The 22626-nt window shown below is 39.6% G+C and overlaps 1 protein-coding gene and 1 pseudogene across 4 annotated transcripts in view; both read left to right on the top strand.

The window, feature by feature from the left end:
• Positions 1-22626, top strand: part of SLC12A6 (solute carrier family 12 member 6) — an 88529-nt gene that overhangs the window by 43376 nt on the left and 22527 nt on the right. For 2 of the 3 annotated variants that reach the window (XM_081230202.1, XM_081230204.1), the window contains exons 2-7: positions 806-850; positions 17554-17648; positions 18671-18802; positions 19570-19716; positions 21318-21372; positions 21856-21986. In XM_081230202.1, coding sequence (XP_081086328.1) covers positions 806-850; positions 17554-17648; positions 18671-18802; positions 19570-19716; positions 21318-21372; positions 21856-21986 — 605 coding nt within the window. The remainder of the gene's footprint in view (positions 1-805; positions 851-17553; positions 17649-18670; positions 18803-19569; positions 19717-21317; positions 21373-21855; positions 21987-22626) is intronic. The other variant, XM_081230203.1, reaches the window with a different exon arrangement.
• On the top strand, positions 6150-7754 carry LOC308614477 (retinitis pigmentosa 9 protein-like; annotated as a pseudogene). The gene has a single exon. The product of its transcript is annotated as a retinitis pigmentosa 9 protein-like (transcript).

Below are 22626 nucleotides of genomic sequence, written 5' to 3'. Positions count from 1 at the left end.
AACGGTTGTAATGGTTGTTTATCCTCCTGATTGCCTGGCTGACTGGGAGCTGTGGCTCGCTGGGCTGCCCAGCATCACAAGAGAGTATTGTACTGCAAATCACTAACCTAGGAAAAGATGAAAATTCAAAATCCAGGGACTTCCCTGGCGGTCCAGTGATTAAGACTGCGCTTCCACTGCAGGGTGCAAGTGTCTGATCCCTGGTTGGAGAAGTGAGATACCGCATGCTGTGCAGCACAGCCAAAAAAAAAAAAAAAGAAGTATATATGTGTATACATATGTGTATATATATATGTATACATATATATGTGTATATATATACACACACATATATGTGTGTGTGTGTATATATTCACAATCCAAAGTATGGTTTCAACTGAATGCATATTGCTTTTGTACCATCATAAAACCGAAAAATCTTAAGTCAAACCATCATAAGTCAGAGACCATCTGTACCACATTTTGTTTATCCATTCATCTTTGGAGGACACTTGGATTATTTCCACCTTTTGACTATTGTGAATAATGCTGCTGTAGACATTGTTGTACAAGTATCTGAGTCCCTGTTAGCAATTCTTTTGGGTGTATACCATGGGTCACATGATAATTCTGTTGTTTAATTTTTTGAGGAAGCTGTGGAATTATTTTTTATAATCTATTTTTAATATCCTTATATTAATGTTTCTTGAGCATCATAAAAAAATTTTTTTGCTTATTTCCTTGGTTGACTTTTGTTGCTGATTTTTAAGAAATTATTTGTTTTGGTCATTCATTTTTCTTTTCTTTGCAATTGTTTGTTTTTCAGACCCGAGTCAGAACTCCATCACAGGGGAACAGAGCCAGCTGTTAGGTATAGTATTCCTGTGGGAACTGACTCTCTCTAAAGTCACCCTTTTCCTGCTTATACTAAGAGACATTACTCCCTTCTCTAATTCTGTTTTCTGTACCCATTTTCTACTTTTCACTCCTCAGCTTTTTTTCTTGCTGCTTCTATTCCCAACTTGGTAAGTTTTAGGAATCTACTTCTGCAGTTGATTGTGAAGACTCAATTTAGTTACATTAAAAAGTAATTTTACATGGTCTATGGTTTAAAAAGTCTGTAAGAGTTAGAGCTTCTTTTTTCCAGATAATTTTGAAAAGAAGATATAATATTCTATAATATCTTATGATCACCTTCATTTTCATTCCTGAAAGTACTTCATAAACAGCATAACATTCAGCGAGCCAAAGAAATTGGTGTTCCAGTCCTTATCTGTGAAATAAATTATGGAAATGAATTGATTTCTTCTAGGTATCATTTATTTAAATTGCACTAAGCTTGTAATTTGACAAGAATTCCACATTTCAGAACTGATGAGTTTTTTAAATATAAAAATAAAACATACTCTGGTGAGGAATTCAGACAATACAAAAATTACATATAAAAAAAAGGAAAGGTCTTCTAAAGTATGTCTTCTCCCCACGACCTCACTTCTACTCCCCCAAGGTACTTGCTATTGACACTTTCTTGTGAATTCTTACAGAAATTTTTTATTACACATTTTTATATTATATACTATGACTATCTTTCTTCCTTTTTCTATCAGTGGAGTTATACTATACAGACTGTTCTGTGATTTCCTTTTTTTCACTTAATATTTTATCTTGGACATCCCATATCAGTACATAAAGATTTGCCTCATGTCTTTGTAGTAGAATAGAATTTCATTTATTCCTACACTGTAACTTTATTCATGAGCATTTAAGTTATTTCAAGGTGTTTTACTGTTACAAATTATGTTGCAATGAATATCTTGTGCATATATCCTTGCATTCTCATTGCCAGTATACTTTTAGGATAAATTCCTAACAGTGGGATTCCCCGGTCAAAAGATATATATATATTTTCAAGAAGATATATCAACTTATACCCACCAATGAAGAATGTGGAAGCATATGCAGCTCCCTATCATCAAAAGTAGATATTATCATCTTAAAATTTTTTCTTTAACTAGTAGGTGAAAATGGCGTCTCTAGTTCTTATTTGTACCTCTTTAATTATGAGTGAATTAAGTACTTTTAAATATATTAACAGCTATTTTATGTGTCTGTCTTTTGATTTGAAGTTTACTTTGATTTATGCATTGTTGAACTTTTGATGGTTAGAATATATGCAAAGCAGCTGTGGGAAATATAAGGTATCAAAAAGTCCAAAATAGAGAAAGTACTTGACTTGTTTGCTTATTATAGGTTCAGAGTATTAGTTGAAGAAACTGGGATACTCCTTTTTTGCTCTTTCTATGTTAAGGAATTAAGTTTCTGGTCTTAATTCTCATTCCTTTGAGTGAGTTTATGTGCTGGAACACTGACACCTTAGGCACTCAATAAATATTTGTTAAGTAAATGGTTTGACATGAACATGTAGCTAGAATTTTGATCACCAGGGTCTTAGCTTTGTGGTATTGAGGCTGTCACTATTCTCTTTTTTATATTTTTATATTGGATAGTTTATTTAAACTGTTCAAAATTCATCTTCTCTGTATAAAAATTTCATATTTGGACCAGGAATGGTTAAGATTTCATCGAAAGATTTTGGTAGATTTCCCCCTAAACTGTTAAACTGCTTCTGTCTCTGATACATGCCTGATAGGTAGAGATGTTTGGAGGGTGGCTCATCGTTTGAGCAGGAACACGTGTGTAATGGAGGGAGGGAAGGACTTAGTTAATGAAATGGACAGTCAGTGGAGTTGGTACTGTTCCAGTGTTACTAAGCTGGGTTTTGTTTCCAATTAAGCACTTGTAGTAAAAGATAATAGATTAACTAATTGTAGGCAAAAAGAAATAGTATGTGATTGTGAAGAATTCTCTCAGTCAGTATTAGTTAAAAACCCTAGTATTTACAAAGAGACTACTCCAGACATTAATCTCATTTGGCAACCTACAATTGAATTCAATTTTAAATAAACCTGGGGATTTATCCAGTTTAGGTAAGTTCATCCTGCTACCCTGTCTGTCTCCTAGGTTCATTAAGTCAAATTATATTCTACTTTTTTCTCATGCTGTTAATAACTGTCGTCCTCTGCCTCCCATCCTAAGTACACTTAACTACAGCCTCAAAATCCTTACTGGTTTATTTTTATTTTATTTTTTAGTTAATTTATTTATTTTTGGCCACGCCACGCTGCTTGCAGGATCTTAGTTCCCCCACCAGGGGTTGAACCCATGCCCTCGGCAATGAACGTGAGGAGTCCTAACCACTGGACCTCCAGGGAATTCCCCTTACTGGTTTATTTTTTAAAATATGGAGTTTGCAAAAGAGTGAAAGATAATTTTTGTTATATTTTCTAATCATCTTATAGTTCCTCAGAAAAAGCTTTGGTAGCTTGAATTAAAAGCTTGCCAGATTCTGTAAAAACCTCATTTAGGATAATTTGGCCCAGTAGTGGAAAAACTGCTTCAGTTGCCTTGCCTGCTGAAGGGAGTTCATAATAGGATCTTTTAAACCTTCTAAATGCTTTTCTTTTCCTGTCAGCAGAGTGAAGTTATTTTAATATATCTACTGTTCCCACTGACTCATCAGATCTCTTGCAAAACTCAGGGTCAGGCTGAGGAGATGTATAGAAGGGTGAAACTCAGTCATGATAAAGAATTAAGCTGTAGGCTTATGATTTATGAACTTTTATGTGTGTACGTGTGTATAATTTTCAATTTAAAACATTTTAGAAAGCAAGCAAGCAAATGAACAGTGGGTCCTGGCCTTTTTACAATTTTTACCAAACATTCAAGGAAAAATCATTTCACTCTTGACAGTTTCTCTCAAGGAACAGAAAAACAAGTAAACACTCCCCAACTCAGTTTGAGACTTGCATAACCTTGATACCAAAACTTAACAATGACAGTATGAGAATAGTATAGGCAAATTTTACTTATGAACACAGATACAAATATCCTAAATGAAATATTTGCAATTTGAATCAAGCAATATGCAGTTGACCCTTACAATGTGGGTTTGAACTTCACTGGTCCTCTTATACTTGTATTTTTTTCAATAGTAAATCCTACAGTACTGTACAGTCCCTGGTTGCTTGAACCTGTGGATGTAGAGGAGGAACCTCAGATACGGAGGGTCAACTATAAGTTATACTTCAATTAACCCCCAGCATTATTCAGGAGTCAACTGTATTTTTAAAAATTACTCCTGTGACCAGTTGGGTTTCTGCTAAAAATACATGGTTGGTTTATCATTAAAAATCAATTTATATAATTTAGTATATTAACATATTGAAGGAAAAACATCATATAATTATCTTAATAGATGCAGAAAAAGGATTTGATTTGAAACATATCCAGTATTTAAATTCATGAGTTCATAAAAAACTGGTCACCATTGGAGTATTCTAGTGAACCAATTTATTATTCTGAGAATCAGTCTAAAAGGAAAGAATGAAGTATTTATCTTGTCTTTAACTATACCAATGGGTAACCAAATAGTAAATTAGAGGGAATGTCTCTTTATAAAAATATTTCAGCTAATAAATTAAGGAAGAATAACAGAATATCACCATTTTGTAACCCCCCATAAATTAATGAATCTAGGCATTAATCATCAACAGTTGCTAGTATCTCAAAAAGAAAGACAACCTGATGACATGTACCTCCTGATGGAAGATCAAAATACCACTTGGAAGGTGTTTTCCTCCCTCCCCCATAAAAATACTGAATGTGGTTAAGCCTCTAGACCCAATTACCAATTTATAGGAAATAGAAGAAAACAGAGCAACATGTTAAACAACATTACATGGATGCTCATTAAAATGGAGACCATCAGAAACTTTACTGAACACATGACATAGGTTCTTCAACAAATAAATTGCCAAGAAAAAGAGAAAGCAGTAGACTTAATTGAGAGATACAGCAACCAGTTGTAACATATGCCTCTTACTTGGCTTTTTTTAAAAATATATATATTTATTAATTTTTGTTGCATTGGGTCTTCGTTGCTGCACGTGGGCTTTCTCTAGTTGCGGCGAGCGGGGCTACTGTTCACTGCAATACGCGGGCTTCTCATTGCGGTGGCTTCTCTTGTTGCAGAGCATGGGCTCTAGGCACGCGGGCTTCAGTAGTTGTGGCACGTGGACTCAGTAGTTGTGGGTCACGGGCTCTAGAGCACAGGCTCAGCAGTTGTGGCGCACGGGCTTAGCTGCTCCGTGGCATGTGAGATCTTCCCGGACCAGGGCTTGAACCTGTGTCCCCTGCATTGGTGGGATTCTTAACCACTGTGCCACCAGGGTAGCCCTCTTATTTGGCTTTTGGTTCAAACTAAGAATCAAAAACATAATTTATAACATTTGAGACAACCTTTCATGTTCACTTAGTCACATAGTTCAGACCCAAACCTGTGCCAAAGGAGATTAAGTACACTTACTGCTCTTGTTCTGCCTAGCTCAGACCAACAAAGGCCATTAGACAAGCTCAGGAGTCTAAGGGAGGAATCTCAGGTTTATCTTAGCTAAGCCCAAGTTGTAGCGTAAGTGGTAATTGAAAAAAAGCAACATTATAGAAATAATAGCACCACAACAATAAAATGCTTATAAAGAGCAAGACATTTGGTATACCCTTTTTCAGCTTGCAAAAAAAGTATGCCATAGCAGATGGAAATCTGAAATTTTCAATAGAGCCAATGGCACTCCTATCAGTTTTTGTTTGAATTGTACAGTGAAACACCAGTAAGTTTCCCAATAATATCAGCATTATGTGGTTGGTAAAATTAGAAAAAAAGGAGCACAGTAGTGATCTGGTGGGCTGTTTAATTCAAAGCATTACTGGGCCAGTCTCAGTAGGTATCCTCCACAGGAATCTTAGGATTCTGGATAATTCTAAAACAGCCCTAGGATATGGGTTTGGTTTTTAGTTCTTGCAGAATAAAGGTTATTTGCTATTCAGAAACCAGAATTTCCATTCCACTTGGGATTTCCTGGGGTCAGAGTAGTGACCCAGACTTCTGAAAGCTGTGCATCGGAAGCAGCATGATTTCCAAGATATTCAGACCAAGAATTGATCCATGCCTTTCTGATGAGAGATTTGCTCCTTGCCTAGAAAACCCTGACCTTTCCTAATTGACCAGAAGCTCTATTGGACCCTCCCATTCCAAAACACCACCACAAGTAGACCCTGGGTAGGACAATCTGGAGGGCATCATTGGTTTCATAAATGCAGGCAAAGTCTCCAGGGACATTCTTCCACCCCCCCCCACACCCCCCCAAATTCAAGCAAGCAAGTGGAATTTGGGCCAGAAACCTCCAGAACCAAAGTGTCTGAAAGTTAGGGTAGTTAGAGAAGCCCCAAACATAGAGGTTCCAGGGCTGCAGCAATGGAAGCCAGAGCTGTGAGGAGGTGGCTTAGACCAGCGGGCAGTGGGATGGGGCAGGATGGTTATAAAGTCAGATTTTTATAGCAACAATAATATAGTGCTACTGAACAGCAGGGAAGTAATATGCTGAAGCTGGGCCTCCTTTCCTCCTGTAACCCTCGAGAGGGATGAAGTGCTGTTGAGTCTGGGATATAACACTATTAAATGTCTAAATCGATGAAGGATGCAGGAAGATGAGTATGGTACTCAGGAATGAAAGACTGTTTAAAGCGAAGGAAAACAAATCGTTGCTGATATTTTTAAAATGAAGGCTTCGCGGCCCCGCACGGGGCCGCAATGTCGTCCCAGCCTGGATGCGACGACTCGGGGGCCGGGGGCGCGCGGCGGCCGTGGGAGCCTCCAGAGCAGAAGCGGCGGCGGCACGACACACAGCAGCTGCAGCAGCTCAAGCACCTGGAGTCCTTTTATGAAAAACCTCCTCCTGGGCTTATCAAGGAAGATGATACTAAGCCAGAAGACTGTATACCAGATGTCCCAGGCAATGAACATGCCAGGGAATTTGTGGCTCACGCACCAACCAAAGGACTTCGGATGCCACTGGGGAAAGAAGTCAAAGTCATGCAGTGTTGGTGCTGTAAACGATATGGTCACCAAACAGGCGACAAAGAATGCCCTTTGTTTTTAATCAAAGGCAACCAAAAGTTAGAACAGTTCAGAGTAGCACATGAAGATCCCATGTATGACATCATATGAGAGAATAAAAGACATGAAAAGAATGTAAGGATACAACAGTTAAAACAGTTACTGGAGGATTCAACATCAGATGAAGATGGGAGCAGCTCCAGTTCCTCAGAATGTAAAGAGAAACACAAGAAAAAGAAGAAAGCATAAGAAAAAGAAGAAAAAACGAAAGCATAAGTCTAAGTCAAATGAGAGTTCAGACTCAGAATGACAAGAGCTTGACTTGTTCAACACTGTCTTCCCAAAAAGCAAGCACTGTGGCCAAAGATCAGAGGACTGTGGAATCAGAGAGGAAGAGGAGAGAGAAATACCAAGAGGGGAGGAGATTTGGTGTCACAGGTGTGAATTCTCACCTACCTTCCAGTAAAGATGTGACCACCACAGGAGAGTGAGTTGTATCTTGCCAGGTGCTAGCTCTGGACAGCGGCTGATTTCAGGCTGGAAAGCTTTTCTCATTGTTCTCCTTCCTGCAGATCACTGTGGGTCCTGATTCCTTAGAAATGCCTCTGGCAGGGTGGCCAGACTAAGGGAATCTCTGAGGAAGCTCTTCCAGCTGCTGCCACAGCTTCTACCCTCCATGGTGGGGCTACTTAATGCCCTTAGATTTCAGGCTTGACTTTCCTCTGTTGCTAAGGATAAAAACTCATTATTTTATTTATTTAAAAAATACTCATTTATTTTTGAATCATAATAATATACTTACATGGTCCAAATTTAAAAGGTATATAAGGGGAATTCTTTGGCTGTCCAGTGGTTAGGACTCGGCGCTTTCACCGCCGTGGCCCAGGTTCAATCCCTGGTCAGGGAACTGAGATCCTACAAGCCATGAGGTGCGGTCAAAAAAAAAATTATAAAAGGTATATAAGGTTTAATCATGAAAAGCTTTCCTCTTCTCTTCCCCAGGTACTGAGTTCCCTTTCCCAATGGCTATCCATTTTACCAGTTTCTTGTGAAGTCATACAGAAACGTTTTGTATATCACAAGCAAATGTTTTTTCTCTTTTTTAATACAAATACTAGCATACCATACACATTTGTCTGCATTGTTTTTTTCATTTTTTAAATCAGCAGTGTAAAGCATGTTGGTCTTTGCTGCACAGAGAAGTCTTGAGTTCATAAATCCCTGTCATGTTTGGTGGAATTTTTTAGGGGGAAGGGCTACCCTATAATAACAATGAACAATCATGTCTTTAACTTCCTTAGCACTTATTGCCATTGTCCCATGATTATTATTATTCCCAGAATAATTGATTCAGAAAACTTATAAGGGTACAGGAATTACTGTACTGGGTCAGCTACCCACATCCCCAAATATGTCCTCATCCTGTTGGCTAAGCACAGCCTACACGAGAACTGGCTTTGACTGCTGCAGCTGAGGCAGCTCAGCAGGTTGGGATGGTGCCTGCAGCTAGGAGAGAGCGTCTGTTCTTGCTGAGCCAAAGTGGAGCCAGATTTTGCTCATGAGCAAGTGTCTTCCCTCTCCACCAGGGTCTCTTGCTGTTTTCATCGCTCAGGGTCCCAGGAACTCACTGTCCCCACTTCCTACCTTTTTTCCTAGGGGTTGGATTCCCCCCTCTTTAAAGAATAACCGATGTGGGCCAGGCTGACTCCTTCCCAGTTCTCCTCAGTAACAGCTCCTAGTCTTGGCCTTGGAAAGTTTATCTCAATAACACAATTGGCTGGAATGGCCCAGGACTTGTTCTTCCTGAAAACCCTAAGTCCTTTTAATTCAGGCAGTGCCTTACACTTATCCTTGGCATTTCTAGCTCAGCATGCAGCAGAAAATTCTCCTTCCAGGAACTTTCTTTCTCCTGCTGGAGTCCCATTCATGATAAACATATTCTATTACAATATGAAAGAATAATATCAATGATTCTTGAGCTTATGGTGCATTAAAATGACCTGGAGTGCTTGTTAAAACAGATTCCCGTGCCCTACTCCTAGTTTCAGAATTTCTGATTTATTGTACTAATTCTGGAATGGACTGTGGAATTTGCATTTCTAACAAGTTCCCAAATGATGCTGATGCTGTCAGTTTGGGGACCAGATTTGAAGAACCACTGATCTAAATGTTTAACCTCTTACTAAAGCCTTTCTCCACTTTCTGCCTTAACGAGAATCTCTCCGTCCATTGTAGCCCCTGCAAGTTAACTCCTGTCCCTTCTCCCTCACTCCAGGTTTCTCTGTCTTCTATTTCTGGCCTACATTCTGTGGTCCCTCAGTTAAGCCTGTTATCTCCCTTGACCTGTGGTTTTTCTGCCCAGTTTACCCAAAAGAACCTCAAACCAAATTCCTCCTCCTCTGCTCTGATTGCCAGACAGCTGAGCCCATAACGCTATCAATCAAATTCCTTCATCCTAAAACCTCTTTCCTCAAACTCAGTACTCTCTACTATTAAGGAGGTCAAAAGAAGCCACCAGACCTCCCTTTACCAAGGTATCTTATCAGCCTGCCATCATGGTTGTGGTAGGCAAAATTATAAAAACAGCCCCAAGGTTTCCTACCAAACCTATAGAACTGTTACTTTAAGGGATTTTACTCCCATGATTAGATTATGTTAAAAGATAGTTTGGCCTTTTAATGGTGACTATTTGGGTGATCTGAACCGAAACACATGAGTTTTTTTTTTTATAAATTTGTTTTATTGATTTTTGGCTGCGTTGGGTCTTCGTTGCTGCGCGCGGGCTTTCTCTAGTTGTGGCGAGCGGGGGCTGCTCTTCGTTGCGGTGCGCGGGCTTCTCATTTCGGTGGCTTCTCTTGTTGCGGAGCACAGGCTCTAGGCGCGCGGGTTTCAGTAGTTGTGGCACGTGGGCTTCAGTCGTTGTGGCTCGCGGGCTGTAGAGCACAGGCTCAGTTGTTGTGGTGCACGGGCTTAGTTGCTCTGTGGCATGTGGGATCTTCCCGGACCAGGGCTCGAACCCGTGTCCCCTGCATTGGCAGGCGGATTCTTTAACCACTGAGCTACCAGGGAAGCCCTCACGTGAGAATTTTAAAACCAGAGCTTTTTTTCTGGCAGGCAGCAAAGTATCCTACCCAGGCATTGGTTCCCAAAGAGGTTTCTGCTCCAGTAAGTTTTGACTCTGTATCTGCCCATCTGTCTAATTTTGGGTTCAGCAGTTTGCCCTGTGACCTCAATTCTCTGCTAGATTTAAGAAGATTTGATGATTAGTTTGTTCAGCTTTTTACTGGTTAGGACAGAGTGAAGACTTCTAATCTCTTTACATGCCAGAACAGAGACTGGAAGTTGATGGATATTGCTTTAAGCCACTACATTTGTGGTAATTAGTGCCTGCCCACGTCTGGAAGATTCTTGAGGGCAGAGACCATCTTGTTTCATGTTATAGTCTCACCTTCTAACACAATGCGTCATGCATGGTGGTATTCAGTGGGATTTTATTAAAAGTATGGTTACATTAAAAAAAAAAAAAGGGCTTCCCTGGTGGCGCAGTGGTTGAGAGTCCACCTGCCGATGCAGGGGACCACGGGTTCGTGCCCCAGTCTGGGAGGATCCCACATGCCGCGGAGCGGCTGGGCCCGTGAGCCATGGCCGCTGAGCCTGCACTTCCGGAGAAAAAGGGCTTCCCTGGTGACGCACTGGTTAAGAATCCGCCTGCCAATGCAGGGGACACGGGTTCGAGCCCTGGTCCGGGAAGATCCCACATGCCGTGGAGCAACTAAGCCCGTGCGCCACAACTACTGAGCCTGTGCTCTAGAGCCTGTGAACCACAACTGCTGAGCCCACGTGCCACAAGTACTGAAGCCCACACTCCTAGAGCCCGTGCTCCACAACAAGAGAAGCCACTGCAGCAACTAGAGAAAGACCTCGCACAGCAGTGAAGACCCAATGCAGCCATAAATAAATAAATAAATAAGAAGGAGTTGGGCTTCCCTGGTGGTGCAGTGGTTGAGAGTCCGCCTGCCCATGCAGGAGACATGGGTTCGTGCCCTGGTCCGGGAAGATCCCACATGCCACGGAACGGCTAGGCCCGTGAGCCATGGTTGCTGAGCCTGCGCGTCCGGAGCCTGTGCTCCGCAACGGGAGAGGCCACAACAGGGAGAGGCCCACGTATGCAAAAAAAAAAAAAAGAAGAAGAAGAAGAAGGAGTTAAATAGTAGATTAGAAACAGGTGAAGGGTGTTTGTGAACAAAAAGAAAACTACACCTAGACGTATCTTAATGAAGCTGCAGGACACCTAAGAAAAGATCTTGAAAGCAGCAGAGAGAAAAAACAGATCATCAAAGGAACGACAGAAAGATAGAATTCTCAACAAACAGATAACAAAACAAATAATGTCTTAAAGTATTTGCAAAAATTTTATTATCCTAGAATTGTGTGTAGCAAGACACTTGGGATTAAGGGGAAAATACAGACAATCGTAGTTAAGTAAGAGCCAACAACGCTTTTTACCGTGAGACTTGCTCTAAACTCTTGGTTTTCAACTAGGGACAATTTTGTCCCCCAAGGGATATTTGGAAATGTTTGGAGACATTTTTGATTGTCACTATTGGAGATGCTACTGGCATCTAGTGACTAGAGGCCAAGGATGCCCTTAAACATCCTAAAATGCACTGGACAATCCCCCACAACAAATAATTATATTGTCTGAAATTTCACAGCACTGAGTTTGAGAAACACTCCTCTAAAGGAATTCTAAAGAATGTACTTCAAGTAAAAGGAAAATGATCCCAGAAGACTAGTATTCTGAAATGTAACAAAGAATATTGAACAAATGAAATGGTAAATGTGGACCTTGACCCAAGTCAGTGTTGTCAGTCTGAAATAATTTCAGTGTCTTATTTGTGTAGTTAAAAAAAAAAAAAAAAAGACTCCTGGAAACGTCAGATAGTAGTATTATGTAAGTCAGGAGGAGAGAGTTAGAACTGACTAAAAGAATAGAAATAGAGTGTGGAAACTCCAAGAGAGGAGAGACAAGAAATGGAATAAGGGAAAACAAACCAAAAAATCCAGAGAGAAAATGAGAATGAATCATAGAGAAAGAAAACCAAAGAGAAATAAAAAGATGGTAGAGTTCAGTCTGTATATATCAATTGCTAAGGTTGATAGACTTGACTATTAAAAAGACAGATTGTCAGATTTTTAAAAACACAGCTGCTTGCTGTTTACAAGAGATCCACCTAAGGCATAAGGACCCAGGAAAAATGGAAAGTTGAGAGACAGAAAAGGACATTTAACCAAAAGACAGCTGGTATAGTTATCATAATCTTTTTCCTTCTATTGTCTTAGGATTTATTCTCCTTTCTAACCTCTTAAAATAGGTACATAGCTCATATAATTTTTTTTGTTTTGTTTTGTGGTACGTGGGCCTCTCACTGCTGTGGCCTCTCCCATTGCGGAGCACAGGCCCTGGACGCGCAGGCTCAGCGGCCATGGCTCACGGGCCCAGCCGCTCCACGGCATGTGGGATCCTCCCAGACCGGGGCACGAACCCATGTCCCCTGCATCGGCAGGTGGACTCTCAACCACTGGGCCACCAGGGAAACCCTCATATAATTTTTATTCTTTTTACTTTGCTAATGTAAAATTTTAAAGCAATGACTTTCCTTTGAAGTGCTACTTTTGTTGCATCATACAAGTTTCAATAGGTAGTGTTTTCATTGTTATTCAATTTTTAAGTATTTTAATCCTTGATCCTTGAATTGTCATGCAGTGTGTGGGGTTTTTTTTAATTTCTAAATTCACAACGTTTTTAAATTTATCTTTTTGTAATTAAATTCTAACTCGTTATACACCAAGATCATGGCTTATATTATACCTGTTTGAAATTTGTTCAGTCTTTAAGATCTAGTACATGATAACTTTCCTTATGTAAACTTTCCACGTATGAGGGCTTCCCTGGTGGCGCAGTGTTTGAGAGTCCGCCTGCCGATGCAGGGGACACGGGTTCGTGCCCCGGTCCGGGAAGATCCCACATGCCGCGGAGCGGCTGGGCGCGTGGGCCATGGCCGCTGAGCCTGCGCGTCCGGAGCCTGTGCTTGGCAACGGGAGAGGCCACAACAGTGAGAGGCCCGCGTACCGCAAAAAAAAAAAAAAATTTCCACGTATGTTTGATTAAAATGTATAGTCTCTAATTTTGCATGCAGAATGCTATCTCCATTAAGGCCAAGGTTATTCATTGTGTTATTCAGATTTCTTTACCTTTGCTATTTTGTCTGCTTCATCTATCAATTATTGAGAAAAGTATGCTAAAAATCTCCCTGTGTGATGGTAGATTTATTAATTTCTTGGTATAATTCTGTCCCTTTTGCCTCAAATATTTTGAGGCATGGATGGATTGGTGGGTGGATGAATGGATGGATGGGTGGATATGGTAGGCAGCCGTTTTTTTTTTTTTTTTTTGGCTGCGCCTCGGCTTGCAGGATCTCAGTTCCCCGACCAGGGATTGAACCCAGGCCACACCAGTGAAAGTGCCAAATCCTAACCACTAGACTGCCAGGGAACTCCCTAGGCAGCCTTTTAGACCGACTCTGTTGATCCTTTCTTCCTGGTATTCATGCCCTGTGTAATCCTCTCTCCTTTGAGTGAGGGCTGGACTTTACGACTCCTTCTAATTATTAGAATATGGCAAAAGTGATGTCACTTTCAAAATGAGATTACAAAAAGACTGTGACATCTGTCTTGTACTCCCTCTCTGGTTCTTTGATGGCTCGCTTTGAGGGAATCCAGCTGCCATGCTATAAGCTGCCCTATGGAAAGTCCCATGTGGCAAGGAACTGAGAAAGGCCCTTGACCAACAGCCTGAAAAAACTGATTCCTGCCAACTATGTAAGTAAGGTTGGACGAGGATCTTCCCCAGGCCTTCCAATGAGACCCCAGCCGTGACAGGAGACTGAAGCAGAGGGCCCAGCTAAGCCATGCGCATATTCCTAGCTCCCACTAACTGAGATGATAAGTATGTGTTGTTTAAGCCACTAAATTTAGGAGTAATTTGTTACACAGAAAGAGATAACTATAAACAATAGATGTATGTTTAAAATTTATATACTTTCTTGGTGAATTAAGTCTTCTGTTATATGGTTATCCTCTAATCCCTAATAAAGTTTTTCTCAAAGAAAAATTTATCTGCTAATAATAAAACTGTGTCAGCTTTATTTTGGTTACTATTTGCCTGGTATATCTCTTTCCTTTACTTTCAGCCTTTGTGTGTGCATATTATGTTTCTTGTAAACACTATATGCCTGGATTTTGTTGTTTAATCCAGTGTGTCAATCTTCATGTTTTAACTTGTAAATCTTGTCTGTTTGCCTTATTATAATTATTGGTATTATTGATATATTTGAACTAGTCTGTCACCCTAAGTTGTTTGCAGTTTTTTCCACTTTTTGTTTCTTTTTTAATCCCTTACTTAAGAAAAAATGATGTCTATACCCCTGTCCCGCCCAGTAAGGGAAATAACATTAACACAGTCTCACATCACTCTCTTCCCGGCCCCAGCCCCCATGGTGGTGGTGTTATGTAGAATAGGTCGGTGGCAAAAGGAGAGACTGCTCAATAAATGGATTCGGAAGAGCCGTCCATTTGCTAACTACATGATCTGACTTCTTCCTATCTCTCCAACCACTCTGTCCTTTCCTAGCTCTATTTCAGCCATGTTATCTATTTTGTTTTATGAATCCATTAAGATTGTTTCTGCTTTAGGATCTTTTAAAATTGATGTCCCTCTGCCTGAAAAGCAGGTTTTTCCTGACCACCCTGTGCCAAGGGTATGCTGCAGCCCGCTAGCTCGTACCAGCTCATGAGAGCCAATTGCGTGCATCTCTTCCCAAAACCACGTTCAGTGACTTCACATTAGTAGTTTGAATTAGCATGTGTAAGTATTTGCACCACAGAAATTGGCAAATACTATAAATCAGTATATATGTTTTTTAATTCTGGAGAGCCTGCTTACCAGCACCCTAAAGATCTTACCAAAAGTTGTCTGTCCTTCCCATCCCCAGTCATAATCTATCCCAGTACATGGTTCATTTTCTTCACAGAACTTATCACTTTTTTTTAAGTTATTTTCTGTCTTCTGTGACTTCAGTAAACGCACAATGAAAGTACAGTCTTTAACTACCTTGTCTACTGTTGTGGTGCCCAACATATGACAACTTAATACTTATCGAATTAATTGAATAAATGAATTATTCAAAAGTGGTGATAATCTTTTAGCCCTGTCATTCTCTTTAGAATTTTCTGGAAGCATTAGAGAGGAAAATAATTGCATTTCTTTTTATGACTTTTAATTATGGGAATTTCCAGAGGTACAGAAAAGTAAATAGAATAGCATAATAAACCTCCGTGAACCCACCACCCAGCTTCAGCAATGTTGCAGATCTGTTTTCAAGCCCTCACCAAATTTTTTCCCAGAATATTTTAAAGAAAATTCCAGACATCATATGATTTTACTTACCCATTTAAAAAAAAATAACCAGTCCATATTCATATTCCTCTGTTTCCTGACGTTTGGTTTGAGTCAGGATTCTAACAAGTTTCACACCTTGCAATTGATTTGGTATGTCATCTTAAGTCTCTTAATTTATGAGTTCGCCTGTTTTCGTTTATGCCATTTATTTGTTGACAAAATCAGATTATTTGTCATTTGGAATCTTCCACATTCTGAATTTGATGACTGCGTCTTTGTGGTGATGTTTTATATGTTCCTCCTTTTTTTTTCTGTGAACTGGTAGTTACATTTAGAGGCTTGGTGAGATTCAGCTTCCATTCTTTGGGTAAGAGTACATCATAAGTTGCACAGTGTATTTTTCATTGTGTTACATTAGAAGGTTGTGTTGTCCCACTTTTAGTGATGTTAAGATTGATCCAGGTTGATCAGTGAGTTCCAGGTTGATTAGTGGGTTATGCCTCAGCTTTTCACCTAATGGTTTTAGCAACCATTGATGATCACTGCTCATAACCATTATTTTATTAGGGGTTGAAAATTGGTGATTTTTTTCTAATTATATCATTCCATCTGCATTTATTCACCAGAATGTTTCTATAATGAAGAAAATTTCTTTAACTGGTTACTGTGAAATATAGCAACTCTGCGAAGGGGACTAGTTTTTTTTACATACCATTTTGGATATTTCAAGTACTTGCGTTTCAATTCATTGTATTATATATATATATACATATATATATATGTATATATATATATATATATATTTATTATTATTATTTTTTTTGCGGTACGCGGGCCTCTCACTGTTGTGGCCTCTCCCGTTGCGGAGCACAGGCTCTGGACACGCAGGCTCAGCGGCCATGGCTCACGGGCCTAGCCGCTCCGCGGCATGTGGGATCTTCCCGGACCGGGACACGAACCCGTGTCCCCTGAATCGGCAGGAGGACTCTCAACCACTGCACCACCAGGGAAGCCCTCATTGCATTATATATTTTTAATGTTCACATTATCCCATTTTTAGCCAGTGGGAACCCCTTCAGATTGGGTCTTCTGTCCTTTGACATGACTCAGTTATTTTGATAGCTTGTTGGCTATTTCCCAAGCTCATCTTACATATTTAAGGCTATAGGACTTTAAATTAATTTCTTTAATTTTTGTATTGACCTCTGTTTCTTCAATATTTAAAATCTTAGGGTTTTGGGGGGTGATTTTTGGACCGCACCGCGCGGCATTTGGGATCTTAGTTCCCCGACCAGGAATCGAGCCTGTGCCCTCTACAGTGGAAGCGTGGAATCTTCCACACTTCCACGCTTCACTGTGCCCTCTACAGTGGAAGCGTTGGTGTACCACCAACGAGGTCCCTAAAATCTTAGTTTTTAATGACATTTACACAATTTTTAAAATTTTCTCTCTTTCTCTTCTGCCAGACAATTAGAACTATGTAACTTTTACAATAAAGAACCAAAGTTAAGAAAGCACTCAAACAACAGAAACTCTACTGTTTTAGGGAACCCAACCTCACTCTCCTTTTTTTTTCCTCATAGCGGGTTCACCAAATTCTTGTGGGGTGCCTCGTTTAACATAAAAAGATAGGTGGCAAATGTTTGTACAAAAATGTCATTTATAAAAGGTCAGATAGCCCTGAAAGCAGAGGGCTTTTATTGCCATTATCCACAGCAACAGTGTGGAAAGTAGCCCTTGTCTAGCACAGTGTTGTACACTGAGCAGGTACTCAGTGATTTTTTTTTTTTCATGCTAGATTTGGGTGACATTAAGAGTAGGGTCTCTATAGGCTAGGATCTTAAACGAACAGTGTTTCCAGAGGTCTTCATATTGTTAAGAAAAGGAGTGACCCATGTTTACTTCTTAGAAATTTGCTTTTGCTCCTGTTCAAGAGGGAGTCACATTCTTCAAGCAATGCTGATTGAGTTCTGCCATTCTCATATGAAAATCTGAATATGAAAATGGGTTCTGTTATTACAGGGGGAACATGCAGTTATTTGGTGCTGATGCTTCTTCAGTACCAATGAGAAACTAACTTAATTTACTTTTTTTTTTCCAGATGATGGACATAAGAAAGCTCGAAATGCTTATCTTAACAATTCCAATTATGAAGAAGGAGATGAATATTTTGATAAAAATTTGGCACTCTTTGAGGTAATATTTGGGAGAAAACTAGGGCAGAGATTTCAGGAACAGAAATTTCAAGATCGCTGTTTTCCACCCCATTTAGTTTTAAAACAGTACAAGTTGGATAATTTAATAACTAACGGTTAAAATACAGTACTTACTATAGCTTGTCATTGTAGTTGATTTAATCTGTATAATCTAATTATTGCTAATTAATGAATAACCATTGAGTCAAATTTCTATGAAATAAAGAGGAATGTTGACATCATAGGCATGTGGAGAACCTTGCTGTCTAATTTAACTAGTATTTAAATCTCTGTGTTGTAATAATCTACTAAGTACAAAATTTTTCAACTCTCTGTTTGGGATGAATGTCATTTACCTTAGAACTACTAACCAAAAATAAGGGTAGAAAGCAGGCTGCTGGATTAAGAGGACCTGAATGTCTCATCCGACTAAGGTAGCATGGACTCTGAGGGGGATCTGTGTCCTGGTTGTTGAAAGGAGCCTGGTTTAGTCCAGCACTGCATTGTCTTACTTTGGACAATGCTTCAAGTGCCACTTTCCTCAGTGTCCCTATTTTATAAATGATATTTTCTCTTAACTTCCTTCAAGAAAAGGTCTGAGGTGAATATTTGGTTCAGTCACAAAAGTTTTTCATTGACCTGTCCATGCTTGGTGCTATAAATAATAGCTATAAATGTTAGTAGACTGTTAGTAGTACTGTAGTTAAAGACTATGTTATCAGTGTTCTTTATGAGGTTACAGCTGTCTGTAGGGGCCAGTGTGGTTTTGTGTTTTCTGTAAAGTTAAGCTATTAGAAAGAATCATAAAGCTTTTCATTTCAGAATTTTATAAGAATGTGTGTAGCCCTGATTACATATTATAATATGGGGGGAGAATAAAGTCTCATTGATAAATTTTCTTAAAATGTTTACCTGTGAAATTTTTTCTTATTTACTTTGCAGTTTTCTGGTAGAGGGATCATTTTGATGCTTATTTCCCAGTGTTCTTCAATATTTCTTTCTTTCTTATTTCTGGCTCTATAGGAAGAAATGGACACCAGACCAAAGGTGTCTTCTCTCCTCAGCCGCTTGGCCAATTACACTAACCTGACGCAAGGAGCAAAGGAACATGAAGAGGCAGAGAACATCACTGAAGGGAAAAAGAAGCCCACCAAGGTGAGGCCTTGGAATAACAAGGACAAATAAAAAGAGCCCCGTATATAAGAAAGGAGGAAATGTCCAGGGCATCACTCTGTGCTCAAGAACTATTGAACGCTTGGTATATGCCAGGTGCCTGAGGGAGTGAGCTGTGTAATTAGTAGCTGGGAGACAGGCATTCCGGGGAGAGGGAATAGCACTTCAGAAGAAAAGGGTCCACGCCCATCTACTGATGCCATCTTTCTGTTGTGAAGCTGTTGGGTTTTTCAAAGACCAAATATCAGTTTTTCTCAACATGAAAATATGGAAGAATATTACAAGTAAGCTTTCTGGTTGTTCAGGAGTAAAACGACCCTCAGATGTATTTTATCAACTATGTTTACCAACTACTATGAAAGATTTATGCCAAATTCTGAAGGAATTCCATCAACTCATTATCCTTTTTTTTTTTTAAAGAAAAAGCTATTGGCCTGAAGAATAGAAAATTTTAAATTGTTGGGGATGCACTTAAAAGTTTATTTGTGATCAGGTGCTTATGTAAATATATGTGGAGAGCTATGTAAAGTTAAAATGTATATCTCTAGGAATAATAAAAAGTATGGTGATAAACATTTGTTAAGATGGAGATTTTATATGTGCCTGTTTAAAAATACTGCTTAATCATATCATCTCTGCTTTGCAATTAAAATGATAGGGTACAAGTTTTTATATAAAAGTAAAAGGATGAATCATCTCTTCTAGATGACTACATGATTTTTTTCTTTTGTCAACATCTTTCTTTCCAGACCCCCCAAATGGGTACTTTCATGGGTGTTTACCTCCCATGTCTACAAAATATTTTTGGAGTGATCCTGTTTCTACGCCTTACATGGGTGGTGGGCACAGCTGGAGTTCTGCAGGCCTTTGCAATTGTCCTTATCTGCTGCTGCTGTGTAAGTCCTGAGTTGGCCCCTGAAGATCACCTGGAACATTGCAAGAGCTCAAGAGTATCATGCTTAACCTATCTGGGCATAAAAGAAAGAATACGTACTGGGGAAAGACTCATGATCTCAACAGGGGAGATTATTTTGATACTAAAATCTAAAGGATTTTCAGTTATTTAGTGTCAGTTATTCACTGCTTATATCTGTAATATGGTGTACTCAAAATTACAAGGAAAGACTTCTGTAGGAAGTAGAAGATACAGTCCCTGACTTCAAAAAATTCAGAATACAAACCATTTGAACTCGATAACACTAGTGTTGTGACAGAAAATATGTTAGAAAATGTGATGTGCTACTCCAGTGTGGTACCAATAAACAAAGCTGGTTGTTGTTTGGGGGTAAGAGGTATTCGTTTTGTTTTGTAGTCTCATCCGTTATCTCTTCCCCAGAAATTGGGGTGTTCTTTCCAGTTCTTCTCTCCATTATACTGAGAACGTTCTGGTCTTCCTTTAATTTAAACTCCTCTTATCTGTGTATCCCAGCCACATCTCTCAATTTTATTGTAAATTGATAGATTATTATAAAATTTTTATTATTAAGCCGTCTACGGACCTCTTTTATTACTATAACCATTATACACTCCCTGTGCTCAGCTGAGTGCCATGTAAAGCAGGGTAAGTGGACATAGTCCATATCATTAATAACTTAATGATAACACCATTTTTCCCCCTGTTTCTTAGTCTTGAAACTTCAGGGCCGTATTTGGCTCCTTGATTGCCTCTCATATCTCATCAGCTATCAAGGCCAGTCAGGTCTCCCTCTGAAATCTCTTCTGTTCAACGCTGTCTTTATATTCCCACTTCTACCACTGCAGTCCTTACCTCTCACTGAACTACCACAATAGCCTACTAACAAGTCACTCTGCCTCCATCTACTTCCTATCTTCAGTCCATTCTGTACTCTGCTGCTATCAGGTAATGTTTTTAAAATACAGTTCTCACGGGCCTCCCTGGTGGCGCAGTGGTTGAGAGTCCGCCTGCCGATGCAGGGGATACGGGTTCGTGCCCCGGTCTGGGAGGATCCCATATGCCGCGGAGCGGCTGGGCCCGTGAGCCGTGGCCGCTGGGCCTGCGCGTCCGGAGCCTGTGCTCCGCAACGGGGGAGGCCACAACAGTGAGAGGCCCGCATACCACAAAAAGAAAAAAAAAAAAAAAAAAAAAAAAAAAAAAAAAAAATACAGTTCTCATGATCTCAGAAGTCTTCAGTGGTTCCCCTTCTTACTGAATTGTAGCCAGTCTTTAGTCAGTTTCCAATCTGTTTACCAAGTTTTTAACTAGGAGACCAGGGTGAGATCAGTGGTTCTTAATAGCACCTAACCTACTGATTACGATGTAGGAGCGTTTTAACAGAGGACTCAAGATACCAGTAGTGTGACTAGTGTAGCGTGTTGAAGCACATCTCATTTGCATACCATTTGGTATGACAGGCAACTCCCTCCATAAAAGTAGGTAGAATTAAATATTCGATAAGTGCTCTGAAGTCCACAGATGGGAAAGTAGTACAGAAATGTCGTCTTTATACAGTAACAGTCTTCTCCTTTTTCTTTACAGACAATGTTGACTGCTATCTCCATGAGTGCCATTGCCACTAATGGAGTGGTGCCAGGTCAGTAGCTAAGGCTGGATTTCAGGGATTGTCATTGATTACTGTATTTCTGCTATAAAGCCAGAGGTGCAAACTTCCAAGGAACAGAATACTATTTAGGTAGTGGCCACAGGCACTAACACTATTTGACTTCAGAATACCTTCTTTTAAAAATCTCTGTATGTTTTAAGCTAGAATCTGTGATTTCTACTACATTCTTAGCTTCTTTTAGTTAGAATATATATTTTATTCATCTATCTCATGCCTGTAGTAAATATCCTCTGATATTTTTCTAAGTAATACTGACAAATTGTGCTGATTTATGTGGAACATTAGATGTGCATTATGTAGGTTTCATCTTTTACTCCCTACCAGGAAATCTACTTTTTATCATATTCAGGGTTTTCAAAAAGCCTGAAACATTTATCCTTTTTTACGACTTGTTTACATTCCTGTTACTTACATACTTTTTTTATCCTGTTCACCTTCTGTTTTGCCTTTTAGCTGGGGGCTCATACTTTATGATTTCCCGAGCACTGGGCCCAGAGTTTGGTGGGGCTGTTGGCCTCTGCTTTTATCTTGGTACCACATTTGCAGCAGCCATGTATATCCTTGGTGCCATTGAAATTTTTCTGGTGAGTAATGACTTAATTGTGGTCTAAAATATAGAAAAGATATAGATTTGGATTTATTTTGCCGTTAGATATCAAAGCTTCTGAGAAATCAGCTACAGGAATCAATCAAATGATTGACTGCTAACCTGTTATTGACCTCCTACTGTGAATATGAGTAAGAAAGGTTGAGGGTGTCTTTTTCCTGCCTACTCCTTCCCCTCCACCCAATCACCAGCACCCTGCCACCTCAACCAAAAAGTTAGTCTCAGAGGCAAGACTTGGGCTAGTGGGGGAAAAGTAAAAGAAAGTTTACCTCTTTTGATGTCTTTATCCCAATGAAACAAAATGTTTTTCATTTATTTATTCACTAGGATATATTTCTTACTATTTAAAGTAACGATAGTAGAAGTAGGACTCAGGATAATCATTACAATTATTTTGCATAACACTTTAAATTATTAACACATTCCTTGTTTTTCCATTTGGGAGTGTAAGTATTCAGAATGGCACATAGACTTTATTTTATTTATTTATTTATTTATTTATTTTTAAATTTTTGGCTGCGTTGGGTCTTCGTTGCAGTGCGCGGGCTTCTCATCGTGGTGGCTTCTCTTGTTGCGGAGCACGGGCTCTGGGCACGCGGGCTTCAGTAGTTGTGCCA

The sequence above is a fragment of the Mesoplodon bidens genome (assembly GCF_964165515.1).
Source record: "Mesoplodon bidens genome assembly, chromosome: 3".
Classification (NCBI taxonomy): domain Eukaryota; kingdom Metazoa; phylum Chordata; class Mammalia; order Artiodactyla; family Ziphiidae; genus Mesoplodon; species Mesoplodon bidens.
The sequence above is the reverse complement of the archived record's forward strand: the minus strand, read 5'-3'. Positions and strand labels throughout refer to the sequence as shown.